The sequence below is a fragment of the Onychostruthus taczanowskii genome, unplaced genomic scaffold, assembly GCF_017590055.1.
Source record: "Onychostruthus taczanowskii isolate IOZ18803 unplaced genomic scaffold, ASM1759005v1 scaffold53, whole genome shotgun sequence".
Taxonomy (NCBI): Eukaryota; Metazoa; Chordata; class Aves; order Passeriformes; family Passeridae; genus Onychostruthus; species Onychostruthus taczanowskii.
This window is the reverse complement of record NW_024502902.1, coordinates 5,510,807-5,529,485: the sequence shown is the minus strand read 5'-3', so window position 1 is coordinate 5,529,485 and position 18,679 is coordinate 5,510,807. Positions and strand designations below refer to the sequence as shown.

The 18,679-nt window shown below is 44.0% G+C and overlaps 1 protein-coding gene across 1 annotated transcript in view; it reads left to right on the top strand.

The window, feature by feature from the left end:
• BTBD11 (BTB domain containing 11) overlaps positions 1 to 18,679 on the top strand; it is a 162,951-nt gene that overhangs the window by 84,627 nt on the left and 59,645 nt on the right. The window contains exon 2 of the mRNA XM_041416712.1: positions 8,262 to 8,411. Within this exon, the coding sequence (XP_041272646.1) occupies positions 8,262 to 8,411 (150 nt within the window). The remainder of the gene's footprint in view (positions 1 to 8,261; positions 8,412 to 18,679) is intronic.

Below are 18,679 nucleotides of genomic sequence, written 5' to 3'. Positions count from 1 at the left end.
GATATGCCTGACCCTTGAAGTCCTCTGAGGCCAAAAGGATGGTGGCACACAGAGAAAGCAATGGAAAATATGCTCTTCTGGACCAGGCATTTTGTGCTGCTTTACTATAGCTGCAGTACCTGGAACACAAGCCTGTTTGGATTGTAGGTCTTGCAAAACCAGAAGATGACGTCCTTGTGTGGGATTACTCATTTGCTGTTTGATACTCAGTCTGTCTTCTCAAGAAGCCCAAAGCAGCATTGTTACAAGAAGCTCACTGCTGGCACATGGTAGTGCCCTAAGAGCCTCTGGTGCCTTGTGTGTCAAGCACTGGAGGGGACAGGGCTGGGTACAGGAGAGGTGCTCTGTCAGCACTGTGGGGCTCTCAGGCTGTGCCCATATCACGGCTCTGAAGGGGAAGGCTTCACTCCGGGCTGGGCATTTCAGGGGACCAGGTAATGAATGAAGGAAATTACAGGCTCTGGGAAAGCATATTGTAAGCTATGAATCACCGAATCCTCTCTCATTCTGCTGTTATCAGCTGACAGGTCTTTGTCCGTAAAATAAAACCCATTAACGTATTCTTAGTCATTTTTGGTGACTCAAAGGCTTAGACCTTCTTTGAACTCTCAGTCTAAGAGGAACTTGTGCTTGTTTTTAGCCAAACCCATTTTGCATGAGTTAGTACTTCCGCACATTCCCAGGGTCACATTTCTACCAGTGCACATTCTTTCCTCCTGGAGCATGTGTCTGAGGTCTTGCTGCAAGAGGCACTCTCATGGTTCAACTGGGTGCCATCAAATCTGCATTTCTTCAAACTTTTTCACTTGCTGGTACTGCCAACACATTCATTGTGATCTTTTCTTCCATCAGGTTCCCTGTGACCTCTCAGCTTCTTCTTGGGTTGCCACACTGAGGGCTGAATGTGTTATATTTATTTGCATGTAGCAAAGAAGGAAGATGGTGCTGGCATTTTTAATTGGTTCCGCCTGCCTTTTTTTTTTTTTTTTTTATTTTATTTGAATGCCTCCTATCAAAAAGTAAGACAAAACCTTTTCCCCAGACATTGTGAGTTCTAGGGCAGCATAGCTTAAATCAGGGTAATCTCAAGCTGATGGGTGCTCAATGTGAAATTAATGCACTCTGTCAGCTCTAACATCTCCCTGCCAAAAAAAATCACAACTCTCACTGGAACTTTTATGGTCACTGTGACAGTGGAACAGCGTGACTGAGCAGAGTGTGCTTCGTGCAATTTTCCTGTTGAAAAGTTGTCCAAAGTTGATAAAATGCCCCTCTGTGGCCAAGAGGGAGAGAGCAGTAGTGAAAATCACAGCAGGTGAAGGCACAGGGTGCACATCAGTGCCCTCACTGTGGCATCAGCTGCCCTCACTGTGCTGTCATCCCTGTGGATGCTGGCTGCCCAGCCTGTGGATGCACGCTGGAAAACAGCATCTTCAGCAGTACCACAAAGACCACTTTAGGCAACTGGGGCAAAACTCTGGGGATAAGCATGAGGAGATGGATCTCCATTGCTTCTCTACTGGACTGGCTTGCTCCATGTGTACTGCTTTTGTAGTTGTTTCTGTGGTGGTTTTGAGGATTTTGAAGTTTAGCAATTCAGTTGGTGAGACTTGAAATTTTCTTTTCCCTATATCCTAATAAGAATAAATGTAAAGATGTAGTTGGTGATTTGGGAGCTCAGTTTCTATGTTTAGGGGGATTTAATTTTCTGATTCTTCTTTGTTTTGTAATATATAGCCCGAACAATCAAATCCATCCCACGTTCCACTTGGTTGTGCACCACTTAACTGCTTGATGCTAGCAGAATATATCCTAATTTAGTTGAATTGTTGTTACTTGTATGCCATTTTAAGCAGCAGTGATTGCCACTCATTATCATTAGGCAAAAGCTATTGCCTTTAGAGGGATCCTAATAGGGAGGACATCCCACTAAAGTAGAATGTGCTCTGCTAAGAAACTTCATTACAAGAAAAGATGTCACCGTCACATTTTGTAATATAATTCTATTATCTTGTCTTCCTGTAGCATCTGCTCTGGTATCTCACAGAGAGGTGCTCTCTGTTTTGGATAATTTAGTTAGGCTCTCAGTTCTGTAATTTTGAGGCATTATTCATTTGTTCTTGTCCTGGTTTTTCCAGGAGAGAAAGGGTGATCTCCTGTGGTTAAAATGTGTTAACTAGAGGACTTATGGTCTTTTCCTGGTTTTCCCTGACACTCTTTATTTCACCCTGAATCAGTCACTAAACTCTCCTATGCGTCACTTTCACTTTCTCACTATATTAGACGTGAATATTACCTTACCTGCATAATGCCAGTGTCTTGAGGTGAAGTACAGAGCTTTGTAATGCCTTTTCATGTTGTTGGGCACCGGGTGTTAAAAGGCGCACAAAGGCAGTGTCCCTTTAGTCTCCCGATTCCTGTTCCTGCTCCACCCTTCCTCATTTGTGCTGCTCTGCCTACTGTAAGACTCCAATTCTGGAAACTTGATCTCACCACCTAGCTTTCCCAAGTGCTTTGCATTTTCTCCATGTAAAGCCACTCCTTGTTATTTAACTGGGTTGGAATGTGTGGAAAGAAGACAGTTTGCTCTTCTTGCCTTGAATGGTTTCCAGGTCGTCCGTTAGCTGAAGGCAGTGGCTGATATGATCACCTTTAAAGTTTCCCCTCTGGTCTCATTTCTGTAGGAAGAATGTTTTCCATCTGCCTTGCCCATCAGGTGGACAAGCTAAGCCTGGACTTAAACAGGTTGTTTAAAACAATGGAGACCAGAGGGTTTCCTTCCAGGTGTGAGCTTGGACTGTAGTAGTGTGTGTCATTTCACATTCACCAGCTCCTGTGACCGTGGTGTGAGGATGCTGAGCTCAGGGTGCTGCTGATCCCATATCATCCCTCAAAATCTGCTGAGCACCTGGGTGGTGTCCTTCTCATGTACTGGTCGCCAGGACCGCAGTGTGAGGTCGGGAGAGTTTTTCTGCTTGTTGGAATACCAGCAAGAGGGGTTTGCACCTAATCAAGTATTTTGCTGTTGCAAAGGCAGCTGGCAATACCTTTGACCCTTTTCTTTTTTCCCATACACCTTTATATTGTAGGTGTCAAGAATGCTCTCTGGTGCTGGAAAGTATTTTAGTACATGAGCTTGTGGAAGAAAAGGGGTTGTCTTTTGTTGGTATTGGTGGGGATTTTTTGTTGTTTATTTTGGTTTCTTTTATTATTGATGTTTTGTGAGCTCTTGAACTTCTCATGATTATGAGAGAAAACTGGTCTTAAAGACTTTCTAGTCCTGTGTTGCCATGTAATAAAATTTAGATATTGTAATGACTGGGGGGCTTTTCTGCTCCTGAAGGTACTCCTCTTGGGTAAGGTTGGCATTTACTTGAGCAATGTAATATGCAACACCACGTATTGGGGACAGCTCAGGGTTAACAACCATTTTCAGTCTCATTTTGTACAGCAATTTACCTTATATCTATCCTGCACACTTAAATTCTATAAACTCGTAGTAGGATCCAGCTATTCCTTGCAGTGGGAGTATAAATTCTTCTCCAGATACACACATTTGCTTAAGATGTAATAGATAAAGAGGGAGGTAAAAGATTATTTGAATTACTTTCTCTTGAAAGTAATAGCACTTAAAGAGAAATAACAAGAGAGCAGCAAGGCATTCATGTTTCTATTCAAGAAGTCTGGCAATCTTTCCACAGGAATGAATGGTGAAATGTGAAGAAAGTATTTTTTGTTTTGTTTAGAGCAGGGGATTTAAATACTAAAGGAGAGGGAGGAGGCAAAGAATTTGGGATATTTGAGATTTGGATGACGTTAGATATTGCAGACCCATAAATATGGGCAGTGCACAGTTCTTACTTGCCTTGTTCTATCACTTTATGTACAGATATATAGGTGCCATCACTTCAGGAATTAAGTGTTTGGGCAAGAGCTGGTATTTAAGTGCAAGTATCTGTCTAAATTAAGAAGTAGAGAAGGCTTAGATTTTAACAGGTGTTTTTTAAATTACTCCTCTGTATTTAGGTGAAGTTTGGTCTACAATCCCTGTATTTCTCCTGCTCTGAAAAGCTGTAAGAGGTCACACAATGGCTGCTGTGTCTTGTGTTGGGGTTGCACTTGGCTCTCAGGTCCTTCAGGCTGTTTTGCTGGGGAAGCACTGAGGAACTCTGCTGGGACTGCTGCTGGGCACTGAGTTTGGGATATTTGTGTGATGCACTCAATGCTGCAAGGACAGCATTGGTCAGCTCTGTGGCAAGCTCTGAAAGAAGTATGCAGGAAAGCATGTATTTCTGTGCCAAAATCTGCTTTGCAGGGCAGGGTGGTGCATCAGCTAAGCCCAAGAGGTGGGAATGTGCACGGGGAAGCTGGAAGAATTAATAGGTACTGCAGTCTCTGGGTGAGTTTGCATTAAGTTTTAAAATAACTGCTCCTTTTATATAAAAAGTCTGGGCACCTTCACTTTGTAATTTTGTGCAATCCTTTGGTTTGGGATTTTTAAGTCCTTAGGGATTGAGCTCTGGCTTGTGCTTTAGCTGAGCCCAGAAGGGCGGGAAGTGTGAAATGTATTAATTGTGCATCAGATTTTCTCTATGATGTTGCTTTTTCTCTAGAGATTTGGTGGGGGGAGCAGTAGGAGCTTCTCACTGTGATTTTTTTTTAGGCATCCTGCTGATTTTAAAGCATATTGTCCTCAGTCTTTCACCTATAGATTGCAGGGTACTCTGAGGCCAAGGGCAAAGTGAACACAGCAGTGTTGGGTATGGCCCATTCTGGATGTGTCCATGCAGATCCATGCCCCAAGGAGGGTACAGAGACAAAGGGAAGCACCAAAAGAGGTGACAAAATCCAAATACATGGGAGTGCTTTGGCTGTCCTGCCTTGCTCCAGCACTTCACAGCAGCTGGGCTATGGCTTGTTGCTGGGTGGCACAGAGCAGACAGGGATGCACCGATGGGATCTGGTCTGGGATTCATTGGGCAGCTGCTGACTGCATCATTTCCACTCCAGGGAATCACGGGGAAGAAGAGGGATAAAATATTGGGCAAAGAAGCGCACAGGGTTGAGTAACCATGCAGAAAGGAAGGACATTGAACAGTGCCAGTTGAGAGAAAAGACAGGTACCACTGTTCATTTCTGAAGATACTGCACAGAAATCTTCAGTGTGGAATGACAGATAGAATTGGTAGTGACAGCCAGAAAAGGAACGGGAAAAACTCCTGGTTTTCAGGCCTCTGGAAACTTGAGGTCCTCACCTTCAACACAATAAAGCTGAAAAAGCAAGTGAATAATACCAATTGGCAGAGAAGTAAAGCAAGGAAGTTGAACTGTAGCCAAACCAGTGAAAGATGATGGTGGCTTTTTAGATGCTTCTATTTATCAAAAAAGATATTTATAATCACAAAGTGTTTATCTATTTCCCCTCCCCTTCAGTTTGGTGTGCTCTCTTCTTCCTTGCTGTAGCCTTTCATCAGAAAATTTGAGCTTTACATCAAACACTGATATAAAGAGAGGGGTTTTTCTTCTAAAAAGCATTTTAGTTGCTTTAATATTTTTTTGGGAAAAACAGTTGAAGCTAGAAGATTGGCTGAGTTGTGTGCCCAAGCCATACAATTCCTTTTCTCCATACTTGTGAAAACCAGATTTGGTCCAGCAAAATTATGAGTTAGAAACAAATCTTTCATCATCCCACTGGTCACTGGCTGTGGTCAATTATAGTTTTGAAGCTCATATAAGAATCAGATGTTTGGCTATTGTGTGTCTCTGCTAATCTCCAGCCCAAGTGTAACCCCTTTGGCATGACACATCCTATAATTTGTTAAGTTTTCTAACAATAGCTAATTTTGCATTTCATTGGTGCTTTTCTCTCCAAGAGCCTAAGAATATGCTCCCCTCACTAAAGACCAGAGTAATTAATCATTAGGACTGTTTGTAAGGAAAAGGCCTAGTTATGGGAACAGAGTCATAAGCAAAGTAGAGAATAAAATTTTTATATCCTATGCATAAATCACTTGGAGAGATATCTTCTGTATATAATTATAATTTTAAACCATTTGAATTTTATTTGTAAAGTTATCTTAAAACAGTTTGGTTTTTTCTGTGCACTTAAGGTGTGTTTTTGTAGAAAAATTAACCAATTCATTTTTTAAAGATGCCATAAAGCTGATTGTGCTGTATTTCTTGTTTTTAGAAATCTCTTAGAATATTAGATCATTTTTACATCTGTTTTCTGCAGGGAAGACTCTTCTAATTTGGTCTTAATTTCTGTCTATAAGTACGATAAAGAAGAATCTGAAAAAAATGAGAGAGGATACTTACGAAAATATGCAGGCAAGCCTGCATTTTAAATGCAGGTGTTGTACTTCCCGAGCTCTGTACATCCACAGAATATAAATGTTAATCAGTGCACCAAGTGTTTATGAGAGTCAGCCACTGAGTGATGGCAGGAAAATTGGAAGAGCTTGTTTGATAAGCTGCTGTCGCTTTTATTTCCTTACCTCTTGGCTTTGAATTGTTCCCTCCCCGGTGCTGTGTCAGGTGTCCTGCTCCTTCTCTGCAGGGCACTTTCTTACGAGTTGTGTTACTTACTCTCTCATGACCTTCTACACCTTCATGTCGTTGTACAAGCCTGGGACCAGGGCCAGGGGCTGGCAGTTCATTTGTTCCTGCTCATCCATCTCCAAGAGTCAAACAGGCTATTGGGGATTTTGTTCTGGTGCCACTGCTGCGTGCAGAGGATGATCCTAGTTTAGGTTGCTGTCTCAAGGCCGTGGTGGACAACACCTTTGATCTTGGTTTTCCCAGGGTATACCCCTGCTTTTTTCTTTGGAATGGGCTCATTGAACCTGTGTCACCTCTCTCCTCCCAGGGTGGATGTTTTTAGGTCTGTGCTGCAAATATAACTTGCAGACTCAGTTGGTTGCAGGGAGGAGATGGATGTGAGGAGGGGAATCCAAGGTGGTTTGGTGAAGCTAACAAGATGTCTGAGAAGCATCCCCTTTCAGGAACATTTCCTGATCTTGTAGTGATCCTACAGTTGACAGTTCTATCAATCTACAGACAGAATTATTGGTCACTAGAGTTAGGTGTCATATATTTACTGAGCTGGGAAACTAAGAAAATTCTTCCCTTGAAGAAAAACATTAAATATGTACCTCTTCCTTAATGGGTTTTGCAAAATCTGCTTGGCCTATAAGGGCAGAACCTACACTCTGTTATTAAAGGAAGGAGTAGTAAGGAGTAGTAAAAGCTAATGGAAAAATATATTTCCTACTCTAGCTTGTTTTCAAAGGTAATATTTGGAGATGAGGTGATATTTAATCATCATATAGAGGTACAATTCCACTGCCTCCAGTGGCTCTCCACCTGTATATGTCCCAGAGGGATTAGGAAGGTGATGCTGTGAAAAGCATAGGCAGAGCTGACTGTACACAGAGCTTGGGAAGGACCAATACACAGAGCAAGCTGGACCAATGCAGCTGTTGCCCAAGGCTGGTAATGCAGTGTTTGCTCTTGTAAATATGTTCTGATTTTTAGCATGACAATGACTTTGGTGAATAAATAGATGCCCTCCATCTATTCCTGAGGGTTTACATGTCATGGCAGAAAGTGACTTTTGTGCCTGAATGAATGTGTATGTAAATAATTTTATGTCAGTAGCTTTACTTTTGCCCTGCACCATAAAAATTCACTGCTCTAAGGGCTTCTGTATAATGGGCTTTTGGAGCCCAAGCAGTTCAATTGCTGGAAGCTGTATTTACAAAAGAAATTCAATCAGCCATCAATGACACTTACAGCATCTTGATGCTGTCCCTTATTTTGGCAATTGACAGTGAAATCCCCTTGCAGGAAAAAGATGTAAATGTGTTGTCTGTCTCATATATAATTTGAAGGCCAATCTTTAGGAATTCTGGGATACCATTGAATACCATTTTCTAATAATTTTGTGCAGGTTTAGAGTAGCTTCTCCGAGGCTTCTTTGAAACTTCCCTGAACTCCCCCTTGAGCAATCCTCCTAAGTTTTTCTGTAAGAATTATCCCGAGGTGACATTCTAATCAGCTTGAAGATATTCAGAAGGGCTAACAAGGGCCACTTCTGCATGAGTCATCAGAGACATTGTGTTACAGATGTGGGTTGTCTTTGAGCTCTGCACATGCAGGCTGTGTCTTGGAATGTCCCCAGAACGATGTGGTGGTGGCAGCAAAGTTACCATACTAGCTGAAATTACATCGGGCTTCTCCTTTCTTTTTATCCCCTGTAGGTGTTCTCTGCCTGCCGGACAGCTTGAACCTTCACAAGGACCAGCAAAGGTCAAACAAGCCTGGGGAGGTGCAGATGTTCAGCCAGTCGGAGCTGAGGACCATCGAACAGTCTCTGCTTGCCACGCGCGTGGGGAGCATTGCTGAGCTCAGTGAGTACCGGGCTGTTGAGAGTGTTTGGACTTCTTTCCTTGAAGTAAAGCAAAGTTAGGTATATTTTCCAGTTCTGCTGAGAAGAGATGAGGGGGCTGCATAATGTTGAAGGAGATGTTGGGCAGATCTAGCTGTGTTCATGCTCCATTGCTAGTTCATGAAGCTGTAGGAGGAAAGAAGTGTTGCGCAGACTCGTGGCAATGCCTATGGCTTGTTTGCATACATTGTGCTTAGTTTTAAAGGTGAAAGATGCTTTATTCCATCTTTCCTCTGTTGCACTTGAAAGCACCTCTCAGCCTGGCCAGATTTGCAAGTGTCTCTTGTATTGGTATCCTGTCTCATTTCAGTGGGATGTCTGTTTTATGATGGGCAGGCAGAAAGCTGAAGGCTGCAAAAAGTAAAGGAAATATTGTCACATATTTAAGGCAGATCTACTTCATCCTCTGTTAGAGAAGATCCTTTACCCGCCTTTCCTTCTCCAGCTCTACAACTCCAACCTGCACCAGAAGAAAGAATAATGGTTTGCTATTAATCAAAGACATTTTTGAGAAATACGGGAATCTGTGATACTTGTCAAAATTTGAAAACTTGGCTTTTGGTGCTAATAAATGGTAGGAGGCAAAGGCTATATGCATCCTTATGTGACATGGAGATAGAATTACCAGAAGTGCTTTATTTAAACTTCTTTTTTCTTAAGAGAGAAGCATTCCAATCACATGTTTGTGGTCTAGTTAGATACAGGAAGCTATGTATGGGAAAACAGAATAATTCAGACAAAAAAAGTGGGGGTTTTTCCTGAGGTTTGTGAGAAATACTATCAACTATTCTTTTCCTGAAGTCTGTTAGGAAATTTTGGGGAGAAATTGAAAATTCTCAAATCCATGAAGATACAGGCTACCCAACCTACTGCTGTTCTTATTGACGAATTGTGTGTACATTTTTTGGCACTTCCGGTAGCAATGGGAGTCTCCTCCCTAGCTCCATCCTATCATCATGGTTCAGTTTCCTCCTGTTCATGAACTATGTGGGTGCACCAAGGATGTTTGTCTACAAGACACAAGGTGAATTTCTGTTTTCAGCTTGCTAATTTTAATTTGCTCTGGTGCAGCATCAACAAGCCAAGAGCCTTAGTGTGAAGTATTGCTCCGTCTCTGGAATCAGGTGTTCAGTGTTATTCAAATGAAGTAATTTATGCTCATTTATTTCACGTGCATGAAACCCACAACAGTACTGTCTGTGTGCCAACTAAATTATGCATGAAACAGCTCTCTTTCTTACAGTTCATATGGTTGGGGTTTAATATATAAGTAATTTGTGGGTATTTCAGGATGGGTGGGGTTTTTATTCTGGATTTTTTTTTTGACCTTTGTACTCAACCCAAAAAGCCAGACTTCTTAGATGGAGCGCCTCATCCCATTTTACAGTTTGAACTCTTATCACCTCTAAGTGTCCTACCTTAGATTCAAATGCTTGGTTGGTAGAGTCTGCTTTCTGTACATCTGTTGACTGCAAACACAGGCAAAACACTCTTCAGGGTGGCCAGTTGGAAGAACAGAGCATGCCAGTGGGAATTGGATGCAGCTGTCAGAGAGGCTGGCACATCCAGCAGGCTGGTAGCCCTCCAAAAAGCCCTGTGGCCAACTCGAGGGATCCTCCCTGGCTGCTGCAAGCAGATGCATGTCAGGGAAGAAGCAGTGGGAGGAGCAGTAGCTGGCAAAGCTTGCAAGGCTTGATATGCTCATTTGGGTAGAAATCTGTGCTGTGGAGCAGTGCCGGTGCAGAGTTCAAAACTGAGCTGTGAAATGTGGAAGGAGCTGCAGCATGCTGGTGGGCAAAACCCTCTGAGTTTGGAGGAAAAATCATGAAGTGGGAGGAAAATGTAGCAGTGAGGGGGATACAAGTAGGTTTGCTCTTTGTTCAATGCTTGTGTGTCTGTCTCTGGCATCAGCAGTGGCTGTGAGCCAGAGGTCACAGCAAAACCTCTGCCATGGAGGTGGGTGGGGAACCACAGTGTGGAGCAGAAATGCAGAACAGTGGGGAGAAGGTGGAGGGAACACCTGGGGATCATAAAGGCATGAAGGCAGAAGGCAAAAGAGGGTTTATTATTGCCCTGGTGGTGTGAGGGGGATGGACATTGTGGAGAAGAAAGGATATGGCAAGAATTTCCATGGAGGAAGGGAGATACAAGGGAAGGATTGAATAGGGAAAAGCACCTGCTTTTTAGGGGGTGAATAAAGGTGATGAGAGAGATTCTGTGTAGGAGGGAATGAAGAGGATAGCACTTGAGAAGAGGATCATGAAGAGGAGGAGGAGAAGGCAACCAGAATTGGATGATGAGGGCAGAAGCTCGCCTTGTGGACCAGCAGAGGAAGTAGCCCCCAGGCGTGTGTCTGCATTTTCCCACCAGTTTGCAATATCCCAGGAGCCAGGATTTAATTTCTGTTCTGTTTAAAAGAGCGCAAAAACAAGGGCAAGACTAATCTCGCAATAAAGCAATTTAATTTTATCTTAGGAAAAAAAAAACCCAAAACTTTAAAAAGCAATTCTAATTGAATGAGATTTCCTATAGTTTATTGACATGAATAATTTAAGTATTGTAAGTACACAGAACAACTGGAATTAACAAGTGTCTGCATGCAGAGGAAGGGCTTCCCCTGCTCTCAGTTCTACCCAGCATCCTTGCATGGAGCCGTGTGACCAGCTGCTGAGCTGCTGGAGGCTTTGAGCCCAGGGAATCAGATCTGTCCCATGGGAGACAACAGCTTGCAAATGAGACCTGTATTCTGCCCAGACCTGTATTTCTGCTCACATCTTCTTAATTTCTTTACAGTCTGTCCTAGGTGAAGAAGAGATTCACAGGGTGAAAAGCCTTGTATCATGTGGTATCTTTAAGTTGCTCTACCCATGGTGGTCCTTGTGTGTCTGCACCCTTTGTTTTTTCATGTGTTGTCAGTGTATTAGAAAAGACCATTCGGATCTGGGTCTCCCTAGGTGTGACAGAAGGTAGGAGAAAATTGGGGAAAGGTGGGATGGCAGATACAACCAGATGGGGAGGGCAGCACCATCTGGTGATGCTGCCATTGAGGAGTCCTCCTCATCAGACAGGTGCAACTGGACTTGTGGATGCTGCTCAGGTCCTGCCAAATCCTGCTTGCCCGGTGTTTCTGCTCTCATCTCCAGGCTCAGCAGGCAGCAGGCACTGGTCCTCACTGGGACATGGCCTGGCTGGCAGTGGCCAGGTGAGGCAGTGCCACTGGCCATGGGGTTCTCTCCAGAAAACAGGAAGAAGAGGTGATGTTGCTGACTTAGGGGAAAAAAAAGGGAGGTTTCGTCTCCAGGATTTAGGAGGAGAATGTAAATAGATACCTAATTCTGCACCACAATTACAGCAGTAAAGTGTGATTCCAAGGCAAAGGTTTAAAAAATTAATGTGAAACCTTATTCATTAAAATATAATGAACATGGCAGAAAGTTAAGGAACAACAATAAATCTGGTCTATATTATATTGGCATTTAGTATGCAGCAATTGTAATTGCCTACTAGTGTGTTTTAAAATAATGTAATTTCATTTGAAATGCTTTTTGTATAGACAACATTGGGAAGAACTGGAGCACAGCAAAAAAATAATAGGATTTTCAACAGTAGCCTGACAGTATTTCACTGTTGAATCTTAGAGAAAATATTTCACAAGACTTTTTTTTCCCTTTTTATTCTCCTTATTTTTTTTCCTTGAATATTCCTGTATTTCTAGACCTGACCTAGCAGAGAAAGGGAGTAGATCAGTTTGGGTTTTTTCCAGAAAGTTTTTGGGATTCTCCTGGATTTTTAGTTCGTTTCTTTCATTTCTTCCCTTTCAGATGTGAAAAAAAATAAGTCAACTGAATAGAAAAAAGACAGGAACATTAGGGAGAGCTTTTGCTGTGGAGAAATCCCATGATACTGCATTTTGACCTTTGAATATTTTTCCTTACTTCTTTATATGCATATTTGCAATCCACAAAAATTTATGTTATATTTGACTGCATAATGCTCCAAGACACCTATTCATCATCCATCTAAAAATACCGCTGCTGGCTTGGAGACCAAATGCAGAAGGAATGAGGCTCATAACTGAAGGTCATTGCTGTTTTTTGGGGTGAAGAAGGAATCTCTTTTTCTTGAGTGTGCATGCAGGTGGTGAGAAGGCAGAGCGGAGCCTTAAAGTGCACTGGGCACCAATCCTGGCACCAAGAAATACTTGTCCTTCACTGCCTTGGGGTAAAGACTGTCCAGCTGTTAGTGTCTGGGTGGGACAACCACCCTCTGCTGATGTGTGTTTGTAGGGCTGCAGAAGGCTGTGTGTCTCAAGTAGCTCAGGGAGATAAACCATGGCTTAGGATGTCATCCAAAACATCTCTTAGTGTATGTCTTCAGGTTAGAGCAAAAAGCTGTTAGGGGCTTGTTTTGAGTGCAAAGATGGCCAGTCTCCTATGGCTTTCCTGGGTGAGTAGTTGGCCTCTCATACTTGTGCAAACCTCTGACTGGTGCTGGTATCACTCTGAATGTTAACTGCAATGAATAATCATTTTAATTTTAAACTGTGGTAATCAGAAGATGTGATTTAATATTGCTAGTATCAGAGGTTTTTTGCTTTTGCATGCTGTTTAACTTAGAGCAGTCCCCAGATGTGATGTTCAGGCTGGTATTTCCTTCCTGTCACCACTCAGGTCTCAGCAACGTTTTCCTTTCTGCCATTGGAAAAAATACCACCCTCTATCCCCTTTTCTCATTACACAGCATCCTCTTTTTGCATCCACAGTGCTGAATGTATATATTTCCAAAATGAAAGCCTCCCAGTCGATCTTGGCACCCTTTTAGAGATGAAAGGAAGGGTTACTGCTCAAGTGTAAGTAGGAATGTGGTTGCACATACTGATACTGTTTTTCATTTCTCCTCCTAGCCCCAGCTGAGGAGATGATGAAAGTCTGCATCCCCTCCCTTGCCTTTTCATCTAGTCTCAATTCTCTGCAGCCAACAGGAAGGAGCACTGCAGGAGCTGTACAAATGGATTCATGTGCTCTAAAGAAGAGGTTAAACCTAGGCTTAGAAGCAAATGCCAGGGTAAAGGTGCTTGCTGGAAGGGTGGCATCTGCAGGAGTGTTGTCATAAATGCTCTGCTAATTTACTGCCAGAACAAAAGCCCTGTTTGTCAGATGTATTTCTCAGACTAAGCAGCACTTGTAGAGTAAGACCAAGCTTATTCCCTGTGAAGGGTTTGGTTCATGGAGTGAACAGTGCTGAGTTAAGCAGAGGTACTAGCCCAAACCTGCCATTCAGATGGAAGTGCTCCCTTCAGCATAGTGTTTGGCCATAGACTGACAGCCTCTCCAGATACAGTGATGCTTTTCCCAATGTTCAAGGGCCCTCCACTGAGTTATTGCCCAAGGTCTCTAGGTCCTCGCTCACCCACTTTCTGGGTGTCTAATTAGCAACTCCTCCTTGCTGATACCCACACATCTTCCAGTCTGTGAGTAAAAGTTAGAAGCTGTTGAGATGTTCCAGGCTTCACTAGCTGCTACCCCATTCTCCTTGCTGCCCTCTCTGAGTGATGGACTACAGCCTTCATTCACTGTCTTCATCTGTGCACAGGAGGGGTTGTGGGTTACTTAATAGTCCCAAACAACATCTTGCTTTTCTTCTCTTCCCCCTAGTACCCACTGTCATCAGCCATAAAGCAATACATTTATTTATCAGGTGAGATGAAGCGTGAGGGAGGATAATTTGAAAATAGCAGGTTACACCCTACTCAGGCTTTGACTGCCTTCTTAACCAAGGCGGTGGATTTCTGTCTTGGGTAGCAAGGGCAGATTGTCTTGTTGCTTGTCTGAGTCCTGAGCTCCTCTGGGAGCTCTTTGCCTGCCTGCATGGATGAGACTCAGCCACCATTGCCTTTCCTGGGGACAAGCCCAGGGTGGTTTTGTTCCTCCAGGGCTTGCACCTCCTGTGTTTAAGCCCACTCAGGTTTGATGCTTAGCGGCAAAAGGCATCGCTGTGGTGGCTGGGGAGGGCTGGAGCTCCAACCTCCACCTACCTTCCCCAATACACCAATGTGAACTCCCTCAGAACTCTCCATTGTACACCACATTTAAGGTACAGACTCCTGTTCCCTCTGAATCCCTGCAGCACAGCACACTTGGGATTCAAATGGCATTTTCCTTTCTCTGCAGTCCTCTTTGTCCCTGCTGTGCAGAGCACAGGCAATTGGCCAGGTCGGGGTGAGCACTCTTAGCTGGCCTGCTCAGCCGTGGGGGTCCCAAATTTTGTTTAAGGACGTGGGCCTATATCAGGCCAAATAAAATCCAGGAATCATGGTCCATAAGGCAGTGGTATTCTGCAGAGTGAAGGCTCTGCATTAGGTTGGCACACAAATAACTCATCCGAGTCAAAGCTTGTTTTATTTGAAGTTGATGTAGCTTAAGGGGAATCAGACACAAACATCACGCTTGCCATATTGGATTGGAGAGTCCAAACGTGTAAGTGTTGTTATAATAGGTATGTGAACTTGAGAGGGTTTAGTTATTATTGTGGCTTTTTAATGGGATATATCCAATCCTAATTTATCAGTCTTCAAAGGCTTTGCAAATGCTAAATTGCATGCAAACACTTATTCTGTAATATAAATAGAAGGTTCTTGTGATAGTGGGGTAAGAGAAGATAAAAAGATTAAATGATCTGTGGGAGGCCACAGAGAAGCCACTGCCAGAAAATGGGCTGCTTGCATCCTGGTCCTGTCTTCTCAATTCTGAGTCTGGGAGCACAGTTCCTTCTTTTGCTCTTGTGTGGAAGAGATGAATGGCTTTTAGGAGAAGAAAGGGTTGCCTGTGGTAGCAGATAAGGGCACAGTGTGGGACAGCAGAGATGGCAGAGCTGGGGAAGATTCTGCAGGGTGAGGTCAATGATGACTTCGTTGCACATTGGATGCCCCACTGACTGTGGGTTATGGCACCCCAAGCACACCCACAGCCTGAGGCAGCTGGAATAAAATCTGGAATATATGGTGTGCCAAGAACAACTTTTGTGTTTGAAGATACCTTGTACTAGGAGCGTGCACACTGTGAAATACATTCTGCACACTTCTTAGTGTGCAGCCACCCTGTCTCTGCACACACTCCTTTCCTGGTATAGATGAGTAGTGTTCAGTTAACAATAGAAAACCTCATAATAAATCATTTGAGGATGGATTTTGCTCGAGCAGTTTTGGCTCAGCTACCTTTGAAAAGTGGAGATTGATGTACTTCTGGAGAAGAGGAACATGGAGGAACAGCGCAGCTGGAATTGAGAGTGTAGGGATGGCTCGGGTGGCTGAAGGGTGACCTGGCATGGGAGACACAGCTCAGCTGCTCATATTCACCTGCAGTGATGTGCTGACAGGTGTGTGCTGGGATGAACTGCACCAATGTACCCCTTGGGTGTGGAACCAGAGGCAACAGGAGATAGAAAGGGAAAGAGACTTGGCTACGCTTTGGGAAGGACACAGGACGGCTGTGGCTACAGCTAGCAGTCTGATTAAATAGACTGTGCTTTATTGTCAGGATTATAAATTCATGCTTCCAATACAGTCTCCCCAGAGCTGGTTGTGAGCAAAACCATAGATCCAGGACTTTTGTATTGAAGTGTGAAATGAATCTAGGTCAAGAAAATTAGTTTTGCACCTGGCTCACATGCTTGTAAGGGGGGAATCTACTGACCATGACATGAAGTTGGCATCTAGAGTGCAGCTCCCTGATGCATACTCCTTCTTTTCATGGTCTGGACAGGACACAGGAGGTTGTTAAGGGCTCTGAAAGACAGACACACCTCTTGCCTATGGCTATGGCCTGCTCTTTGCAGAAGGAAATATTCACCCAGGAAGCACAGCAAAGCAGTAACGCTGCTGCTATTAACATGTCCCACTGCAGGGCATGATTCTCAAATGCAGACTACACACATAGGAGTCAAGGACAGCTGGAAGGATGACCAGATCAGCATTACCAAACTGATGGGTGCTACCTGCACAATTCTGTTGTGCTAAAAACGTGGTCTCCTGCTGCTTCTCACAGTGTCCCAGCAGGGTACCAGGTGAGAAGACAGCTGCAGTGGAAACAGATGCTCCTCTCTCTCCCCTGGGTTTCAGAGGAAAGACACAGGTCAAAGAATTGTGTGGCTCATTTTCAGTGTGCAAAGATGACATTGCTAAGTTGTTCAGGTACTTTTATGACATGCTTTTGGAACAAGAAAAACATAAGGTAGGTGTCACAAGGAGGGGCTGCGTAAGGATCTGTCCATGTTATTCACGTCAGGGCTGTGGCTCTTGCAGGCATACACACTCAGCTGAATGGTTTTGGCTCTGGTAGTTGTTCAGTCTGAAAATAGTTAGGCTGCTCCTAGGCAAGTGGGATAGGATAGCATCATCAGGTCCATCATGATAGATCAGAAAATCCCACAGGAAGCTTCTCAGACATGGGCATTGGGTTTCTGTCATTTTCTTTCTCTTCTTTCTTTTTTGCCTTCCTCTGCCCCTTTCCCCAGTACAAAACTGGAAACAGATGTGTTATTCTTTGAACACCAGGCTCTAACATAGTAAAAGCAGTGATAATAGCTTTTACTGAAGCCAAACACCATATTAAAAAAAAAGCTTCACTGATCACTGTGGAGAGGACTTAGGCTGAAGCTGCCCACTTGCATGCTGTATGTTCTTGTTGTATTGCACCCCCATGCAGATGGGAGCAGCTTTGCTTGGCCCGTCACATCACATCTGTGGCTTGAAGTCAGTGAAGCTGTTCCCTAAATATTCAGCGTTGCCTTAAACCAGGCCCGTGTCACAGCATGCACATTACATAATGTTTTCAATCTTTAAATCAAATGTATGCGGACCTTGCGTTCACTGACCGTGCTGAACTGAGAGCAGCAGCAGTGGGCGAGCCCTGCTTCAGTTACGGGCAGCTGCAGTGGCAGGTCTGCACACACTGTGGTGCAGAGGTGCTTTCCTGGGTTTTTGGTAGCTGGTGTGTGAGGCACAGCCTTTCTCCTCTGGGCTGACAAGCTCCAGTGTGAATCTGCATTCCTGGAGCCCTTGTCCATCTGGAATCAAGGCTGCAAGGCAGTGTCAGCCTGGAGCTTGCTGCTGCCTTTGCTGCCCTCTGGGAGCCTGTCCTCTAGTTGTGACTTCTGAGCTTTGGCAATAAAAATGTCCTGAAATGTCCCCCACTTCGCTGTTCTTTTTCTTTTTTCTTATGTTTACCCTGCACAATGTGATGTTTTCATCTCCCTGACTGTGCCTGCAAACCAGTTTGTGCGTTGGCTCACTTGGCTTATGTTGCATAAATCATGGAAGTTTTCATTGAGTTTAATTTTAAAACAAAATAGAGAGCTTGGCAAACTCTCTTGTCAGGCAGATCAGGTCCCCAGTGTGTTCTTCAGGGGGTGGTGCAGGGTGAGAATTCGATCTGTGGAGGGCAAGGCAGGGATCCCTGCCAAGCCCCTTGGGTCATGATGCTGCAGCCATCATGAACCTCATTCACGGAGTCACAAGGTCAATGCAGCTGATGGGAATTTTATTTTAGAAGTGTTCTTTCTGGAAATGATGCACTGAGGAATTTATCGGCCTTTCAGATGTGTTCAGCTGGTACAGCTGAGACATATTTTCAGGGCCAAAAAACTAGCAGAAAGCCAGCAGTGCTGTGAGCAGGTAACCTGCTGAGCACAGCCCTGGACAGCGAGGTGGCTGACGCTGATGAAGGGATGGCCCAGACTTGTGAAGGGGGCTTATCTTTCTGTGCTTGGTCATAAATTCAAGGTTGCCCTCATTGTTCAGCTACAGCACAGCTTTACAGCTGGCAAGGAGATCATGTGTAGTTTGGGTTTCCCAGATGAGGCTGGAGTTGGCTGATTGCTGGAGAGCAGACCAGTGAGTCCCATCATGAAGCTGATTTCACATCTGTGGGCTTTGGGGTGCCTTGGAATCAGAGTCTCAACTCTTGGTACATTCTTAGGAAGGAAATGGAGAAGCAAAGCATATTAGCAAGGAACAATAGAAGGAGCAAAACCTGGTAGGGGTTCAAGACAACACACACACCTAGAACCAGATGTTGCACTGTGCTACATTTTACAGAGTTTACCTAAGTGCTGGTATGCAGTGTGTGCGTGTGCCTGTCAGTTCCCCGTGCCTTCCTGGCACTGATCCTCGACAGCTGATATACTAAGGCACTGGCTCTGCCCTGGAGAATTGTTGCTGTAACTGGATGCGGC